The sequence below is a fragment of the Barbus barbus genome (assembly GCF_936440315.1).
Source record: "Barbus barbus genome assembly, chromosome: 25".
Lineage (NCBI taxonomy): Eukaryota > Metazoa > Chordata > Actinopteri > Cypriniformes > Cyprinidae > Barbus > Barbus barbus.
The window spans coordinates 19,953,024-19,971,224 of NC_136753.1; the positions used below are offsets into that span (position 1 = coordinate 19,953,024).

At 37.2% G+C, this 18,201-nt stretch overlaps 1 protein-coding gene across 3 annotated transcripts in view; it reads left to right on the forward strand.

The window, feature by feature from the left end:
- LOC306845363 (neuronal growth regulator 1-like) overlaps positions 1 to 16,571 on the forward strand; it is a 112,701-nt gene extending 96,130 nt beyond the window's left edge. Inside the window, exon 7 of one of the 3 annotated variants that reach the window (XM_079378122.1) lies at positions 11,980 to 16,571. In XM_079378122.1, coding sequence (XP_079234248.1) covers positions 11,980 to 12,080 — 101 coding nt within the window. In that variant the 3' untranslated portion in view covers positions 12,081 to 16,571. The remainder of the gene's footprint in view (positions 1 to 11,979) is intronic. The other 2 variants (XM_079378120.1, XM_079378121.1) reach the window with 2 other exon arrangements.
- Positions 16,572 to 18,201: the final 1,630 nt, after the last annotated feature.

Consider the following 18,201-nt stretch of genomic DNA (forward strand, 5'->3'; position numbering starts at 1 on the left):
CAATCATCCTGAGAGAAGAGCACAATTTGTTTTTGTCTTGTATTGGTTTCTTTCGATGTCTTTAATGAAGGACCCTGTGGGTGGCGGGTTTGTTTGGATGCCACATTCATCAACTCTCTCTCAAAGGCAAAGGAAGATATTAGCTGAGTTTTGCTTCATGGCCATGCCACAAAAAAAACCAACAAGCAGCCTAATCGTCTCACAATTAGCCAAATTTCTCTTGACCAAAAAAAACAAATACTGATGAAAATTCCTGTCTGTAGAGAATGTGTGATTTGAAGTATTATGCAGGTCAAATGATTACATATTTAGTCAATGTTATTGTTATTTAGTCAATCTTATACAGCACAAGAAATTGTTTTAATCATAAAGTAAGATTTGTGAAAGTATACCTCACTTTTTGATTCAGATTTTCTTTTTGTAGACAATAAGTAATTTATGATTTAATGTCTAGTTTGCATTGAATAAATCAACAATAATTTTTATGGAACTGTGTTGTATATGTACTGCATTTGTGGCATCTTAGTATTGTAGTGCTATATATATATGCATACATGCATTCATACAGCACTTAAAGCATTGCCCTCTTATCGTTTTTATGTCAAGAAAGTAATTTTCTCGCAAATTTTTTCACAAAGAAAAAGGAAAAAAAATTTTAAATAAACACTAAAGTGAGGAAGATTCTGTCAGCGTAAACTAAGTAGCCTATGTTTTATGTAAAATTTTAAGGGGGTAGAATCATTCAGGGGTTGGCTAAAGATTAGTTATGCTACTTTTTGACTTTGGTTTATTTGTATATTTAGTTATTCTTAAATATTATTCAAAGCACATACTATTTACTTTTTTCATTATTTATGCTCTTACCACCAACAATGTAGACTTTGTCTCAAATTCGAAAAAGTAAATTAGAAAGTAAATTTTGAAGTAGCTGTATAAATAATTACTGAAATGAAAATAAACCAAATTCTTCTTTCTAATCCCTTTTTAAGAACAGCCAGGATGACTGATTTTTTTTAATTGTACACAGTAGTCTGAGGTGCAAGAGAAAGGTACTGTAGAATTCAGGTTTACCTCTCTCTGTTTTGAAAGAGCATATTAATTGGCAGTGAACCACCACAAAATTGGATTTTCATTATGATGGGAGAACTGACACTTTCAAAAATGCTTGTGAACATTTTATCATTAGCTTCTTGGCAGAAGGCAATTTGGCTGCTCCCTGGAGATTAACAATACCTCAAACACCACAAATCTTATTCATGAACATAACTTATTCGAAGGGCTTTGTCAGCTCCATAATGTGGGAATAGGACTCTATGTGGAGAGGAGTGGTACAAGCAGATGAATACTGGAAACACTGAATTCTGTGATTTTACTCATAACAGAATCTGTTGTCATGAACAAGAATTGCCCTTATGGTAGTTGTCGCTGTGATCAAGGGGTCAGGTTTGTCTGGTTAGCATGGCCCTCGTAGCCCCTGCTGGTAGATGCCACAACCGTCTGGCAGTGAAAAGCATTCCAAAATAGCTGTGTATTTTGACTGAATAAAATCAGATAAAGTATATCACATTATGTTGTTATGTTGTGTTTTTTGTTATGTAAGATCAGAAATTAACATTTCTATTTGGCGGCAATATTTGCCCCCTGTAACTGATTTCATATGGCATTTTTTCCCTATGTATTTTTAGAATTACATTATTAATGTATATCTGTTGTTTTTATGTCAAATATTAACATGCAATCAATTAATTAATTAAATCAGAATACTTTAGTCCTCTGATCAATAAAACATGTTGTAATTAATGTAACTTAAAATAGCCTACATAAAATATATAAATCAAATTTAAAATCAAGAGCTCATTACTGGGTGCAGCTGCAATTTGACAAAAAAAATATTATTGTTGATTATTGTAATAATGATTATTAATGTCGATTTACGGAATGCATTATACACACTTTTTACTTAATTTAATTTTATTCATTTTCACATTTCATTTCAAGGGATCGTTCATCCAAAAATTGCATTTGTCATCATTTACTCACCTTCAAATTGTTCCAAACCTCTATGAGTGTCTTTCTTCTGTTAAAATATATTTTGAGGTACGCGAATAACACTTTCTGGTCATTTTTGGGTGAACTATCCCTGTAATCACGATTGCTTTAGGTTATTTGTGTAGGAATTTTTGGTGGCATTTTTTTTTATTCTCATACTATTAAGAGATCCTTCACTAGTACAACAGCTTTTTTTAAAGTATTCTTAACACACGTTTGTGTTCTTTCCAAGCATTCATGCAATGTTTATATACAACTTTTGAGCTCGAATGTTACTTTCAACCACAGAATACCTAGAGTAAAGGGTCTCTGTGTTGTTTCTCCAGCTCTAGTCTTGATTTTTCCCCGCGGTGGATGTATTTCTAACTGGGCTGCAATGTAATTTGCACCACGGCTGCCAGAGGGGGTCGTAGAAAGGGTCAATATCCTAGCCTAATTTGTCAGGAATCATCAAGTAAGGCTGATCAAAAATTTTTGACCCCTTCCAGAAAGGCTCAAACACAAAGGTATAAAGCACTTCCTGGCCTGAAGCGATGGGAGTTTGACAGCATCCATATCAAGCTAAAGTGCATGTGTCACTGTGGGGAGTTTGGTATGTATGCAGTGCTGTAAGTCCCACAGATAGTGTCAGAGTGCCTGAAAGGATAGAGCAACGGAAGAAAGGATAGACTGGATTTGATGGTGATAACATTTGAAGGTTTGTGTGCGCGGAAGTGCATGTTTGCGAGAGTCATTGTAGTTGTTGTAGAGACTGCCTGGTGCTAGCAGTCCTGTCAATCAATATGGCCTACAGGCCCGGCGACATGAATTTTGAATTAAAACAAACAGCAACAGAAATAGATAACTCTGAGGTACCACGTTTCATATTTCATGAGATACAGCGTCTGACCCAAAAGCTTCCACAGTCCAAAGACTCTAATGGTCTGATATCAGATAAAAACCACTAGGCAAATGTTCAGCAAATAATGTAACTTCGAGCTTATCTTGAGAATACACTTTGTTTGCCTGTGGTAATGGTTTGTTGCATTACGTGGCTAAAAGCACCATTTCCCCCTGTCCTTGCAGCCGTGCGAATTGTTTGCAAAAAACCATCCTGAGCGGAGAAGAAGAATAGAAAGGAATAATACATATATTAAATTGATTTTTAGTATTCAGCAGGTGATCTTTACGCTCTTAGAAGTGCATAACACAAATAGTGCGCTGAATGAATATAGCTCACTCGTGAACACTATGGCTTTCATCCGTGTTTTTCCTCGGTCCCGAGTTTCATCCTCATGTAATGGATTCATATTTCATGCGTTGGAGTTTGAAGTATCTGATGATAAGAAAGCAGTGATGATCACAGATAAAAGCTTAAAGTGGCTGTTGCTGTTTAAAATTTTGTACAAATGCTAATTGGTGAATCCCCTCCCAACCCAGTATATTTTAACTTCATTCTTCATAAAACATAAGTACACTTATTATCTGGGCTTAGTGCATGACTGTGCTTAGGGAAATTTTATATTGCATATTAAATTCTTCACAGTTGGTGGTATTATATTCTGCATTACATGCTGCGTTTAATGTTATGCTTCTTTTACTTTTATATAAAACAATAAATTCTTTATGTAAATGGGTAGTTGAAATGTCAAGCAGTGACACGAATGTCCTGTATGGTGATATGCTGTTAAATGTTAATAAATATTTACACCACTGTTTAAAAGTTTGATATTGGTAGGATTTTGTAATGTTTTTCAAAAGAATTCTCTTATTCTGACCAAGGCTAAAACAGATATTGAGAAATATTAAATACAATAATAATAATCAAATGTACACCTCCTGTCTCTTAATGCATTGTGTTGCCTTCTTGAGCATCAGTACATGTTTTCACCTTTTGTAATAGTTGTGCATGAATCCCTCAATTGTCCTCAGTGTTAAAAGATGGATTTCAAAATCACTCGCTCAGTGTTGGAAAGGGTTCAAATATGCAGAAGATGCTGGAAAACCAAAGAATGTGCAGGAACTGGAGGGTTTTTCTAAAGAACAGCAGGCAGTTGAACTGCTCAGGACAAACTCATGAACAACTATCACAAAATATAAAAACAGTCGTGGATCATCTAGGAAATGACACACAGTATTAAGATTCAAGGGTATGTAAACTTTCGAATGGGGTCATTTTTATAAATTCAATTATTTTGTCTTGTGGAGTATATGTAAACATCTGTTATGTGAAATAATTCATTGAGGACAGTACTAAATAGGCAAGGCAAGGCAAGACAATAAAATAACAAATAACATACAAATTTCATGATCTCTCTTATTTTGTTTCAATTATTAACATTTTGCACATTCTGCAAGGGGTATGTCAAATTTTGAGAACAACTGTATAATAAATGTAAGATTATAGATATAAAATTAAAGGTGGTGATAAGCTAATAGACATGTTATGTCATTTATCCCCCCAAAAAGCATATCTATATCAGTGTCACAGCATGCTTGAAAAGTGAAGATGCAGTACAGGGAATCTCAAACAGTTGCATTTCAGTGCAGAGTTTTTCATTAGTCGTCTCATATAATGAGGAGGGACAAGAATGGACAAATGGCCAGATTATACCAGCACTGGCTGATTCAGCAATGAAGCCTTGCGTTACTTCTCCAATTCATGGTACTCATTATTTACACCACCCATGGGACGCTTGTTGATGAAGGAGGCAAAGACACCGCATCTCCCATGTTTATTCCACAGCAGATGTGTTTCCTTTTTGTTTTTCCAGAGGATTCTCAAAGAGCTCGGTGACGTCTTTAGCTCACTGCGATCTAATCAAACCCCAGTAGGCATAATTATGTGCTGGAAATAGTGGCGTTTAAAATGCAGCACAATGATCAATCGATACATTGGGTCAATTACCGGCAATAACTTCACGCTTCCTCGCTCTGAACAGACAAGCCTGAAGATGAGACATGCTTTGAGGGGGAAGAATGTTTGGTGAAATTTAAAAAGTGACTAGGCAGCAGATGGTTATCACACAAAATATGTCTCTTTTTAAGGAAGTCCAGTACGCGAGTGCCACCTGTGCTGAAAAGTGCATATAATAAGGGAAGTGAAATGAAATGTCTTTTTGTTGTTTTTACGTTGTCTGCCGCAGTCTCGTATCAAAAAGAGTTCCTGCTGTGTTGGTGTTCAGGTGAAGCTCAAGGCCAGGCAGAGACGCAGTCGAGTCTTATTCAATACCAGCATGTCAGGTGAACTCCTTCTGTGTAGAATATTGAAATGAGCTTTTAGTCAGCGCTGAATCAGAAATTAGCTCATTTCTATCTCATCAGACCATCACACATAGTGTTAGGCTCTGTTTATGATAATGTATTCCTGGGATTTCAAACCCATTATCATTATCGCAGCAGAAACATCATAAACATTTGTGTCAAAAATAACAACCTCTTTCAGTGTCCCAAGTTGTAGAAAGGTGGTTAACTCAAAACTGATCAGACAGTTACACAGACACTTGACTTTCTCCAAGTGCTATTAAATTTTGACTCATAGTTGTGGCTTGTTCACCATGTGTTTGTTCTGTCAATTGCTGTTCAGATTGTAATTGCAGGCGTTGAGTTTTGTTTTATGTACTGAATCATTTATTCTCATTGTTAGAAAGTCTTTATGCAGTTTTTATTGTTTCTTTGTTTCACATTCTTTCAAAAAAAATACTGAAAGCGCCATGTTTTTTGGACATGGAATTATTTGAGGTGCCACATACATTTCAGCATATAAATATTAGAGAGATGAACATTTTTAAACAAGTGGATTACATGGTATTCTGACTAATTGTTGGAATTATGTAACAATATAATACATGAATCAGTGTTTGCTGAGAAAAGCCAATAAATAAATGGAATTCGGTTACATTACATTGCTTTAGAAGTGATTATATTGTTTGGGTTTTTTTCTGTATCATTCAACATCAGCCTATCACAGGCCTACAGTCCACAGCAACCCATTTTTGCATGTTCCCGCTGTGCTATTTTTTAATTGTAGGTCTACATAAATCATTCAGACTGACATCTTTTTCCATCATGTCATGTCTTGTTCATGCTGACGTCTTTGGTTGTGTTAAGTTTCAGGTAATTCAATATTGAAAAACATCTCGAAACCCCTGCGTTCTGTTCTATTTTGTTTGCGCTCCATCCAGCTGTTTTTGAATTCAATAGCGGTATGAACAACCCCTTACTCATTCTGTGCTGCTTAATTATACTAAATTAATGTGATAAATTGACAGCCCTAATGAATAAATGAAGAAATCTTTCTTTCTGAAACAGTTTTATTGCAGTATTCTGATTTTACGGATAGGAAAAGAACTTTGTTATAGTTTTTCTATTGCTATTTCTATTACTTAAAATTACTCCACTATCATGTAAATAACAAGGAATATTAGAGCTGTCAGACAATTCTAATTGCATGATAGTCATATTAATTAATCAGATTATTATTGACATGATAAAATCACATTTATCAGTATTTGCTGAAAAAGCAAGAGCAGTGTGAACAGGGCCATACTTATAATGGTCTGCTTAATTGGGCTAAATGAATGTGTTAAATTGACAACCCTTGAAAGCTTTCTTTCTGATGCTGTTTCATTGCAGATTTAAGATAAGGACAGTACTCCAAGCGAAGTTTTCTAACCTCCAAGTACATGCCACGCAATTGATACCAACCGGCTGAATGTTTGTGCGGAAGCAAGCCGGGGAAAACAAAACGTTTTTCATGTTTGTTCTATTATGAGGCAGGGAATTAGGTAGTTTATCATATGGAGAGCAGAAACACTGAAAGAGGACTTAAAGGGAATATTTGTCAAATCCAAGATTGGAGATGTGGGATTTACGCCAGTTTGCCAAGGACCCGGCAGAAGCTTAGGCCCCTTTCTCTGGAGGCAGTAGAGGGAACAATAGGCCACTGATTGATGGTCAAGGACATTGAACCCTTTTTTCCAAGCCAGAGAAGACTAGCCTCCAGGGAGAAGGGCTGCAGCCAGCCGTCGTCTGTGCAGATTACCTGGAGATACGGCCACCCTCACATAACCGCTATTGAGATGATTGCTTTCATTTAATTATGTAAACTGCTGTTTCGTTTGCCACTGCTGTACTGCATGTGTTTTATAGAGGAATGATTCTGAATTTCCACAACAGTACACATTTGAAACAATTTACTTTATGTATATCAAATATGATTTATTTTATTGGATACTGAACCAACATTAATGATGCAAAGGGCCATCAGGGTTGTGCAAAATTCAGAATTAAAAGACTGCTTCCCTTTCAGTTCAGATTTGAAAGAAACTGACCATCCCACACAGGAAGTTGAAGTGGAATTTCAGTTAAAATGTCAGGAACTGGAATTTACTAAATGGCAATTGAAAGAAATTCAACATACTGGCATTTTGGGAAATTTAATGTTTTTTCACCCATTTAATAATTGAGGACCTATTGGGGTTATATGAATATATATTTAAATTTATCTGCACTATGTTCAAAATCAATAATACAGTGAAAACAGTAATATTGTGAAATTATATTAAACAAAAAATGGCTGTTTTCTATTTTATCATTTCTAATCTGTTCCTGTGATGGCAAAGCTACATTTTCAGCAGCCATTACTGCAGTCTTCAGTATCACATGACATTCATAAATCATCCTAATGTGCTGATTTGGTTTTCAAGAAACATTTCTTAGTATCAATGTTGAAAACAGCTGCATAATATTTTTGTCAAAACCATGATACTTTTTTTTCAAAATTCTTAGAAAGTTCAAAGAAACATAATTTATTTAAAATAGAAATCATTGGTAACATTGTACATGAGTTCACTGTTACTTTGGTCAACTTTAATGAACCCTTGCTGAATAAAATTATTAATTTCTTTTTAAAAAAATCTTACAGCCCTCAAACATTCAAACAGTAGTGTACTTTCAATAGTATTTCAATAGTAGTTCCTCAAACTCAATTCAGGAATTGATTAATCACAACCAAAATTATCTATTTTAGAGTAATACAATAAAAAAATGGAAACTGTGGAAATAGTCTTATTATAACTGTAACTTGTTTTATCACAGCATAAGAGCAGCACAAAGAGGGAGAGCATTGAATTGAAGGATGAAATTCATTAAGCAGCTTAACGATGGGTCTTGTGCCAGTTAAAAGGAATGGTGGGACTCGAACTAGCAGCTGATTATAGGGTGGCAGCCCCTCTTTTTATTCTGCACCGTGTCACACCAACAACATTATGCCTAAAAAAACTTAAGCTGTTAACTAAATCAACCAAAACAAATACACACATTAGAACAGAGGGAGAGATCTCATTTGCTTTAATTGGAGTCTTGTACTTATATATAGGCAATCCAGAAACTTCTGTCTGTGGCGATCATTATGCAGAATTATAATACGTGCCCTCTTCATAATCATACGAAGGGAAGGTTTCGCGTGCTTTAGATAGAGTGCAAAACCATGATTTAGACACACATGACTGATTACTCCCTGATCCGAACTTAATGAGTAAATTGACGCTCTTGTATTTCAAAATATGTCGTCTTTAGATGGTTAATCTGAGGATTTGTTTTTAAGTGCGAAATGTCATGCCGTTCCTAATACCTGCACTTCGCTCTGTGTATCCGCCATGTTGTTGCAAAAGCCAGTGCAATAACCTCTTTTCTCACTGTATTTACACACTTTAGATTTAAAGCAGAGTAATCACAAGGCAACCACTGTCTGGATGGGGAGGGGTTGAGTTAATTAAAATGGCAAGTGCAGTAACAACCTGCACCGTCACAACAACAGACTGATTTAGACGCAGTGGGACATTAAACAGCTCCCTAACTCGCTCAACGCAGCCAGGCAGGTAATATTGGTGCTTTCCTTAATTACTTCTATAGTGCCAGATGATAGGATGTTTCTGGCACGACCCTGAATCATCACCAACGTTCCAGTAGCTATTAGTCCGATGGGATGCTGGAAAGAAATATACTGTAGGGACAAAGCGTTTCGTCCTTTTACCTTTCACAGGCCATATGGCGTTGTTTGTTTTTTGACGAAGAGCGCTTATAGTTAGGTACTGCAGCAGGTGCCTATAGCCTAAATGATTCTGTTCCATTGGTAGCACTGTGCTCTGTGGCTCTGGCAAAGGGACCAGCGCAGGATGTGAGCTGTTTCCATGGTTACCGGCTCCACTCTCTCTTCCTAGCAAAAACTGTGTCATTATCCGGTGCTTTGGATGGAGGCAGAATGAAGCCGCAGTGTACAGGGCAGTTTGCTCTCCTCGTTTCCTGACCATGCATCTCGCACGCATCATCACAATTTGCATCATTTTCTATCTCATATACCCATTTCTGATATTCCGGTCTTCCCGTTGCAGGTGGCTGTAATTTTTTGGTATAAAGATTTTTAAGCAACACTGGTAATTTAAAGCCGTAAAAGCTGGAATGGAAGCGAAAATGGATGCGCGGCTTTTCATCTCCCATTTTTTGCAATTCGTGAGAGGACTTGTCACAAAGCAATTATTTTATCAACCTTCCGTGCACAAACATACTTATTACTGTCAGATGTGCCATTTGATGCCGTGATTCAGCCTTATTGTGGCTTTCAGTGTGGGGAAAACAGTTCAAACAAATGAATCCATATCATAATGACTCCATTAGATACTGTCATCACCTGTATTCGCAAATAACTTGCACAACGAAAATTTGCTGGATGGATGTAAAAGAAAGTCTGTGGTACCAGCCAGGACACATAATCTCCTGAGTGTGTGTGTGTGCGCGATTTACTAATCTCCTTAGGTAGGCCAGTGTCTGTCATTAACAGAGCTGTGACACAAAAACTCTCATGAAGATGAATGCCTGTACACTCTCACACCTGTTCTGAAGCGCCTCTCCTGAGTACTACACTCAAGATGTTTTGCTTCAGGGACAGACCTGAAGGCTTTCAGCCACTGAGATCTGTATTGGCTGGGAAAAATGAACATACCCAGCGTCAGCAGCACTGGCTTATCAGTGGGTTTGCTAAGGCAAGCGTCACTATGACTATTGCTCATGCTTGGAGATTAAACTTTGCCTCATACCATGCTACGGATGTGAATAATACTTTTTTGATTATCGACCACCAAGCAACTGCACAGCAACATATAAAGAACCACTCGGTGCAATGTGTTAATAAGAACTCGGGGCATCTTGTGGCTAGAATACATTACAGATTTTTGTTCCGATTTACAGTCTGGAGAAATTGACGCTAGTTGCCAAAAATCAGAGCCAGTCTGCAGATTTGAGTTGGCAGATTGCACAATAAATTGCGTAGTGTATGATGGGCACAGACTCTGATTGTTTTTTAGTTTTTTTTGCTTCAGACTATGAATCCATCTAGTCGGAGGATACCAAACATGTTTGATATTTTGGTTTTAGAAAACGTATAGTTTTTTTTTTTTGTCATGTGTCTCTTAGCAAAAAGACAAGTTTGTTGTAATCGGAAAGACTATAAAGTCTGGTGGTGTATAATCGTCAGTCGTTTAGTGTGTGATGGCCAGTTTTTCCTCTAACTATTTCTAAAGTTGGCAAGTATATGATGCCTAGTGTTTTAAAATCTGTTCACACTTTAAAACTCATGTAGTGTATTCCAGCCTTTAGCAGCTGCATAGCAACTCCTTGGCAATCATCCAAAACACCTTTGCAATGGCACAGGAAAGTGGTAAGAATCTTTGAAAGGCACCTATCATGCCCCCTTTTACAAGATGTAATATATATGTCTCAGGTGTTGCCAGAATGTGTCTGTTAAGTTTTAGCTCAAAATAGCCCACAGATCATTTATTATATAATTTTAAAAATGCCTATTATGAGTGGAAGCAAAAACATGCTATTTTCGCGCATGTCTCTTTAAATGCAAATGAGCTGCAGCTCCCCGCCCCCTTTTCCAGAATAGGGCTGTGACTTTACAGCTCGTACCTTAGATATTAGGCCAAAAAGCATCTGTTTGGTTTTGATTATTATGTCTATCGTGCTGAAATCATGTGTTTTAAAGCCATATTAATTTAAACTTCTGATATATCTCTTTTAATACAGCATTGTCTGTCAACAGTCGTGGGTGGGGCTTGTAAAATGTTACGTCACATTTTACAGATTCTGCAAACGGCTTGTTCTGAGACACTGATTATTATTTATGGGGATTAAAAAAAAGGAGCGGGTGGATTTTTATCATTATAGGGTGGTAGTGTACACACACACTGCCAACACACATTTATGTCCACACAACATGTAAAAGTGAACTTTGCATAATAGGTGCCCTTTTAAGGTACCTTGGTGATATCCAAAACACCCTTGCAAAGGACATAGCAGATTTTAACAGCTGCATAGCAACACCCTTGCAACCACATATTGTAGCAGTGCATTAAGAATCATTCAAAGTTCCTCAGCGACTGCGTAGCAGCACCCCTGGTGACCATCCAGAACACCCTAGCTCATAACATCTTAACAGCTGCATAGCAACTCCTTGACAACCACCCAGAACACCCTAGCAATTGCACAGAAACGTGACAATACTGGCAACCACCCAGAACAGCCTAGAAGCATATATTTTAAAATGTTTTATGCAAATATATTTTCATTAGGGATGAAATGTATTTCATGTGTTCTAGCAGGTTCAAAGGTAAAAGCAGAGAAAGCGACATGATCACATCTTTGAGACGAATTGTTACGCCCTCTTATTTTGAAGTACCCAGCGCGGGTTTAAAACAAGGCGTCTTATTGAAGGACTCCTTCCGGCGTGCGAGCCCGTCGTGAGTCTTGATTTGAGAGCGTGAAGGCAGGCAGCGTGAGCTCCGCTCATATGAAAAGGGAGGAGGTACTGCTTGACTGAGACTATGACTCGCTGCCAGGAGAGAGGGAGAATCTGCTAATCAGCGTGTGTCTCTGCTCTGTTGTTTACAGCACCCAACACCGCTCCGTATGGAAGTACAGGAGGCGCTGAAGTCCTGCTGGCCTGTCGGTACCTGATCCTGGCTCTCTCTTCTCTCGTCAGCGTTTACTAGCCGTGGGGACGGCCATACACAATGACTGTAAAGAACCCTTTTGAGCATTTACAGATCCTTTGACATTGCTGATGGCTGGATCCAATCTGGTACAGTGTATTTGGAAAGCAGCGAGGGATTTTAATCAGCATTGCTTATGTTGGGATGGTAATTTTCTTCTGTGGTTTCTGTCATCATGTAAATACATATGGTTTTAGGGGGTTGGTTTTCTTTCTCTTGTCTTATTTTCTATTCTTTTCTTATTTTCTTTTCCTGATTTCCCACTTTGTGAATCAGCACACATTGTCCCCTTCGAACGCTCACAAATTAGCTGAAATCACGCTTTGGAAAAGTGAGGGTGTGTGATGATAGTGTCTTTATTATTGAAAAAGGAAAGACGCCCTAGTGTGTCACCTTGCTCACCGTGCTGGTACATCATTCACACACCCACAAAGTGTTTAAATAGTACGGTTTTTGCCGAGCTCATTTAAATCCAGTGAACCAAGAAACACTGTTTAAGATTTTACAAAGGGCGAGATATTGAAATATCAAACGTAATACAGTCAAAGGCGAAGTGAACAATTGAAGAGCAGCTTTAGTTTAATACGCTAATGCGTGTGGTTTTTCCATTGACGGTGAAATATGATTATTCATTTTCTAGACCAAAACTACAGCCATACCTCAACGGTTTAGATCTCTGGGCTATAGACCCCAATTGTATTTAACTGAATTATGCAGTGTACGATCATAAACCTTTCTAGTTATTCTAGAAGTACATGAATTAGTTGTTTTACTGCAGGAAAAATCCTAGGTTGCACTGGAGATTCCAATATGTAAGCGCATGAGATAAATTTGCCTCTTGTAAAACTATTTGTGAGCCTAATTGTAAAATTAAAATGAGCCTCTTGCAGTGGTCAAAAGGTTATAAAACAGCTAAGCAGAGTTACAGAGCTGTCCTTTCCGCCCTGGGGGTCTTTAAAATGAGAGCTCTAATGTGAAAAAGGAATAGAGAAAATGCCTGTGTTGCATTTGCTGTTATGTTAAATAAGATATCAAATAAAAATAGCACAGAAAAGACATTCTTTAGTTTGCAGCATGCAAAATAATGTAACGGGCCAATCCAAAGTAAAAAGTGGAGGAAAAGTGGGTCATATTTGATGTGCACTTTGATTAAATGAGGAAATTACGAACAGTGTTTAATGGAACTTATCTGATGATCATTCAAATCATTATTGGCTTTTTTTCTTTAATTTTATGGAGTATGTTTTATGGTTGTAATCATTTGAACAGGATTTTTATAATGTATTAACATATTACCTGCTTTGCTTCTGTCAGTGTGAAATAGTTTTGAATAGGGAAGCAGAAAAAAAAAGAATATGCACTTCCCTTGTGGGGACAATATGAAACTTTGAAGTGTGGATCCAAACCTGTGAATGAATATTATTTCAAAATACGTATGCAGTATGGCATAGTTTACAATGTTGTCTTTCATTTTAGATGCCACAACTGTTGTTGATTCTTGTCAAACGAGTAGAAGTTGGAAAAAAGAACCGTTTGTAATCAAATAATCTACTTTTAACTCCGAGGGTGTGAACCAGTCATCCGGTATAATAGAAAACGAGTCACGTGTGTGTATATTCGAAGAAAGTAGAATTCATTTTATCTTATTGGTAGAGCCAGTGTCTAGGTTTATTTTAACCTCTACCCTAGTTCCCACACACTTGTTGTATACTAAGATGTGCAGAAATTATAAATGTGCTGCATGTCAAATTAATATGTATGTTAAGGTGGCCACTTACCATAAATCGATAATTTGAGAACAAAACCAGTTTGGAGGCTGCTTTGACTTAATGAAATGTGTTCCACACTACTGAACATCACTAAGCCTGTCTGTTGAGCTATGATGAAATGTTCTTTTCATGTGAAAGTCATCACAGAGTCGTTTCTGCTCAGTGTGCAATACTGGGTCCTTTCCTATGGACTGTACTTAGGCTATTTGGTTAACACGTGACGAATTTGCATTCTTTTTATATATTATTTCTTGCACAAAGTACATTTTCAATGACAGGAAGTGTCGGAATATTTCACTTACAATAGATATATTCTGACGAAGAATCAGTCACAGAATCATATAGGTCTCACCTATATGTCCCTTTGCTTATTATAGACCTGAAAGCCTCAAAGATCAAACTGAGGGATGTTTAAATATTCATCGCTGTGAAGGCCTGGCTGTCGCCGTTGTGATGTATAAAGTAACATTGCATTTGCTTATCATTACCACAAACCTCCATAATCGCAGATTAACACCAGTAGTTTTGACAGTTAAATACGCTGCATTTCAACATTCTGAGTCCACTCTAGAAGCAAGTACTGTATAAAATGTGCCTTTAAAAGTATTAATTGATATGATCTGTTGCCATTCCATGTCAAATGCCATGTCTAAGCCTCATGCATTTGCCATTCATAGCTAGCATACCAGACGAATCAGTGTTGCGCAGTATTTCTGGCTTTTTTCAGTCCAAACTAATAGCTGATAAAAGGGGCATTTTTTTTAAAAGTCTGCCAATTTTGAGTTTTGTAAAGATATAAAAGTAACCCATGCTCTTTTAATAAATATTGTGAATGAATCCTTAACAAGGAGCTCATTAAAGCATCATTAAAACTGCGTAAGTGGATATCAAGATTTAAAAAAAGCAGACAAGAGCATTCATGCATGCATAATTCTCCTGAAAGTTACAGCCTTTCAAAAGAGTCTGTAAATAACAGGCAAATGTGGTGCAAATTTTCACTCTGAGCATCTAATGACTCGATAAGCACATTCCTGGACATGCATTAATATTCAGTGACGAGTTTCGAAATTTCTCACGTCAGCCAAGCGACAGATATACAGAACTTGCGTAGTGCCGGTGGTCACGAAAGGCCGGTGCTATTTTCGAATGGGTTCAAATTACTGCAAGCAGCACAGTATGTTTGGCCTGAGGTGACCCCTTGGGTTCCAACACCTTCCCGGAGTCCTCGCCGTGTGGTATGAGGTAGCAATTTCGGTACTTTTTTTTCTCGAAATCCTATGAGCACATATCGGCACAAAAAAAGTCTTCGGTGGATGTGTAACCATACGTGTATGCCTGTACAGTCCAAAAAACCCAAACATTTAAGATACTTCATCTCTTATCTCGAGCGAAGCTGCTGGCGAGACAGAATGAGGGTGGGAGGCGGTATTTCAATGATTAAAAACCTGTCAGCTCCATCTCTGTCTTGGCCAGACTCTTTTGAAAGTCGGTTTGAGAGTGCTGTGTGTGCGGCCAGGGGAGGTGATTCTTCTGACCTGGCAGTTAATAAAATTCTTCCTGTGCCTTTGTCAGTTTCTGGAGGATGATTTTGTGAAATGCTGGAGGGTGCTGCATTAACCAGCTGTGAGCGCTCACTCTCCCAGCAGCACTCTGGCAGGGCTGACAGTAATCTACATAAACCTCTGTCCTTTTCAAAACGTTTGCCAGTAATTGCAGTTTTGCAGTATTCTAATTGACTCCACGGAGCACCGTAAAGAACAAAAACCTGTAATCCTTCGCGAAGCCCATTTGGTTTGCGGCTATTGCGTTAAACCTTCGAATGATATGAAACTGATGACAAATGAAGCGGCCGCCATGACTGTACTTAGCCGTTAGAAACATTCATTGGCAAAATATTCGTCTGGATAATAAAGTAGCTGCCAAAACAAGAATGAGTGAATTCTAAAGCTTTTTTTGTTCCTCGCCATCAAGTGTTTGTCGGCCCCCTCGCTCATTATTTTCACTGAGCTGGAAAATAAGTTAGCCAAGCACTGATGCATTGGTTTTGATAATGCTAAGGTTTTAGCAGAGCCGTCTTTTCGCTGTGCTCTGTTTGAAACCGCAGATTGTGTCTCATCAGGAGAAATGTTTTACGTGAAAAGCAAGGGATCAATTTAGGTACGCGAGTCCAGGGTTTTAGAGAAACACACCGTTCTCTTTTATTCAGCGTTATGTCTCATTAGATGTTGGTTGGCCTGGTAATTGTTGCTAGCTGTTTTGAATGGCATGAGCTATTTGTGTTGGCACCATTCATATCTTAAGCAGTTATTTTGTGAAGTGGAATAAGTCCACCAGTGAAACCACCCGTCTTATTGAGTAATTGAGCACAGAGGACACCCGCCAGAACGATCCAAATTTACACTAATGCTTTTGGGAAACATTTGGTGAGCTTTGGTTACTTTTGTATATACATGTTTATTTGATTTCGGTACCTTTTATTTTGTTTCGTTCAATTTGGTGACTAAGTAAAATGGACATTGTAACCATATTGGGATGGCTGTACTTTTATTTCCTCAACTCTTGAAGCTGAAATTTCTGTGATGAGAAATTTGAAATGGTCATCTTTACTTACATGTGTATGGAGATACTTTAGCCACCAGGGATATAGTTGTATATTTTAGGCTCTAGATCACTGGAATGACATATATGGCTTTAAGTGGCATTGATATATATTGATATTGTCAAGAAAAAAAAAAGAATCATATACTTTAATTACTTTAAAGCTTACATTGTGTATAGCACGTATGCAAGTTCATTTTCATCATGTTTGATGTAATTTTGTAGCAGTGGTTTGATACTAATAAAGTTGGAAGTTGGTGATGGAACTGTGAAATGTGCTTTACATGATACTTAATGAAATGTTATTATTTTAAAATACTGTACCTGCATATGATATAATTCAGCAAGAACACAAGATGGTGTGTTTTACTGCATTTAAAATAAATATGAATACATTTAAATTAATTTCCAGTAATTAAGACTACCGACTGGTATGCCGGAATACTACTTCCCACGTAAGTGAACATGTTGCACTGTAATAATAAAATGAAAACAACTCATTTGTTAGCTAATTTGTTTATTTTGTCTGTCCCTTTCAATCAAGTGCCATAGCAAGACCCGTTTAAAGTGCATTTACACTACAATGATGATCGTGTAATTGACAGTGATATTTTCCATCTTTCATGCTAACATTCCTCGTTTGGTTTCTCATCAGGAACATAATGTACTGGCGGGTCTGTTGAAATCTAAAGAGTTAATCCCCGTCTGTTTGAATTTCCATGTCAGTGGTGCATGGCCTGCTGCACTAGGATCCAAGCAGTGCCTCATGAGAGACGACGTTTTATGTGTGCTGGAAACAAGCTGACCTCCTGCGGCACTAGATGAAAAACCTAAATTGCCCAAAAAGACCATTCCCCAGTGACTACATTTGGTTACATCTTGTGCAATTCATGTTTATAGAGTTCTTTCTACACTTAAAACCTTTCACCTTTGGTGGTGAAAAACACGTTGTGTAAGCGCGGTCACAAAGTGAATCATATCCAGAGTTCAGTGTGGAAATGATTTAGTACTCTGAGTCTGTCAGCCTCCTCCCACATCCCCATGACAGATGTCCACACTGCAGCATATTTATCTTTCATTTGGAGATCAGGCCAGGTCATTTTCAATGGCCCTCTTAAAGCCTCAGTTAATGGCCCACATCACAGTGTTCCTTCAGCTTCAAGAAAAGGCTGCACTGAATAAAGAACACCAGTTAGAGGAGGTGCGACGTTGCAGTGGTTTTTGTTTTGTAGTTGTATATTTTTTGCAATATACATCTAACATTGTGATATTTCTACATATATCTGTGACAAATTAAAATAGAAATATACTACTCAGTATTTAGTGGATTCAAACGGATTAAGTTTATGACATTAAATGAAAACAACATCAGTTTAAATTGTATCACTGAAAAAAATATGTAGAAACAATTTTCACTCAGCAATTGCTAGTAAATTTCACAATTAATTACAAAGAAATGGAAAGTAACACTGAATTAAGCATTCATTTTTGTAGTAGAAAAACTAAAACAATATTTTATTTTAGAACATGCTCCACTTTTTTGTTTTATTTACAACATTTTTTGTGTGTACATGAATTTTACATTTCAAATTATTGAAAATAATTTAAATTAGTTATTTAACATCAAAATTAATAAAGCATACAGAATTTTTTTTTTTTTGTGATCTTTGTGAGTGCTGTAGAAACACATTGGAAAGTAGTGTTACAACTTTCCCCATGTTCTGCGATATTGCAATTTTTTTCTTAATTGTAAT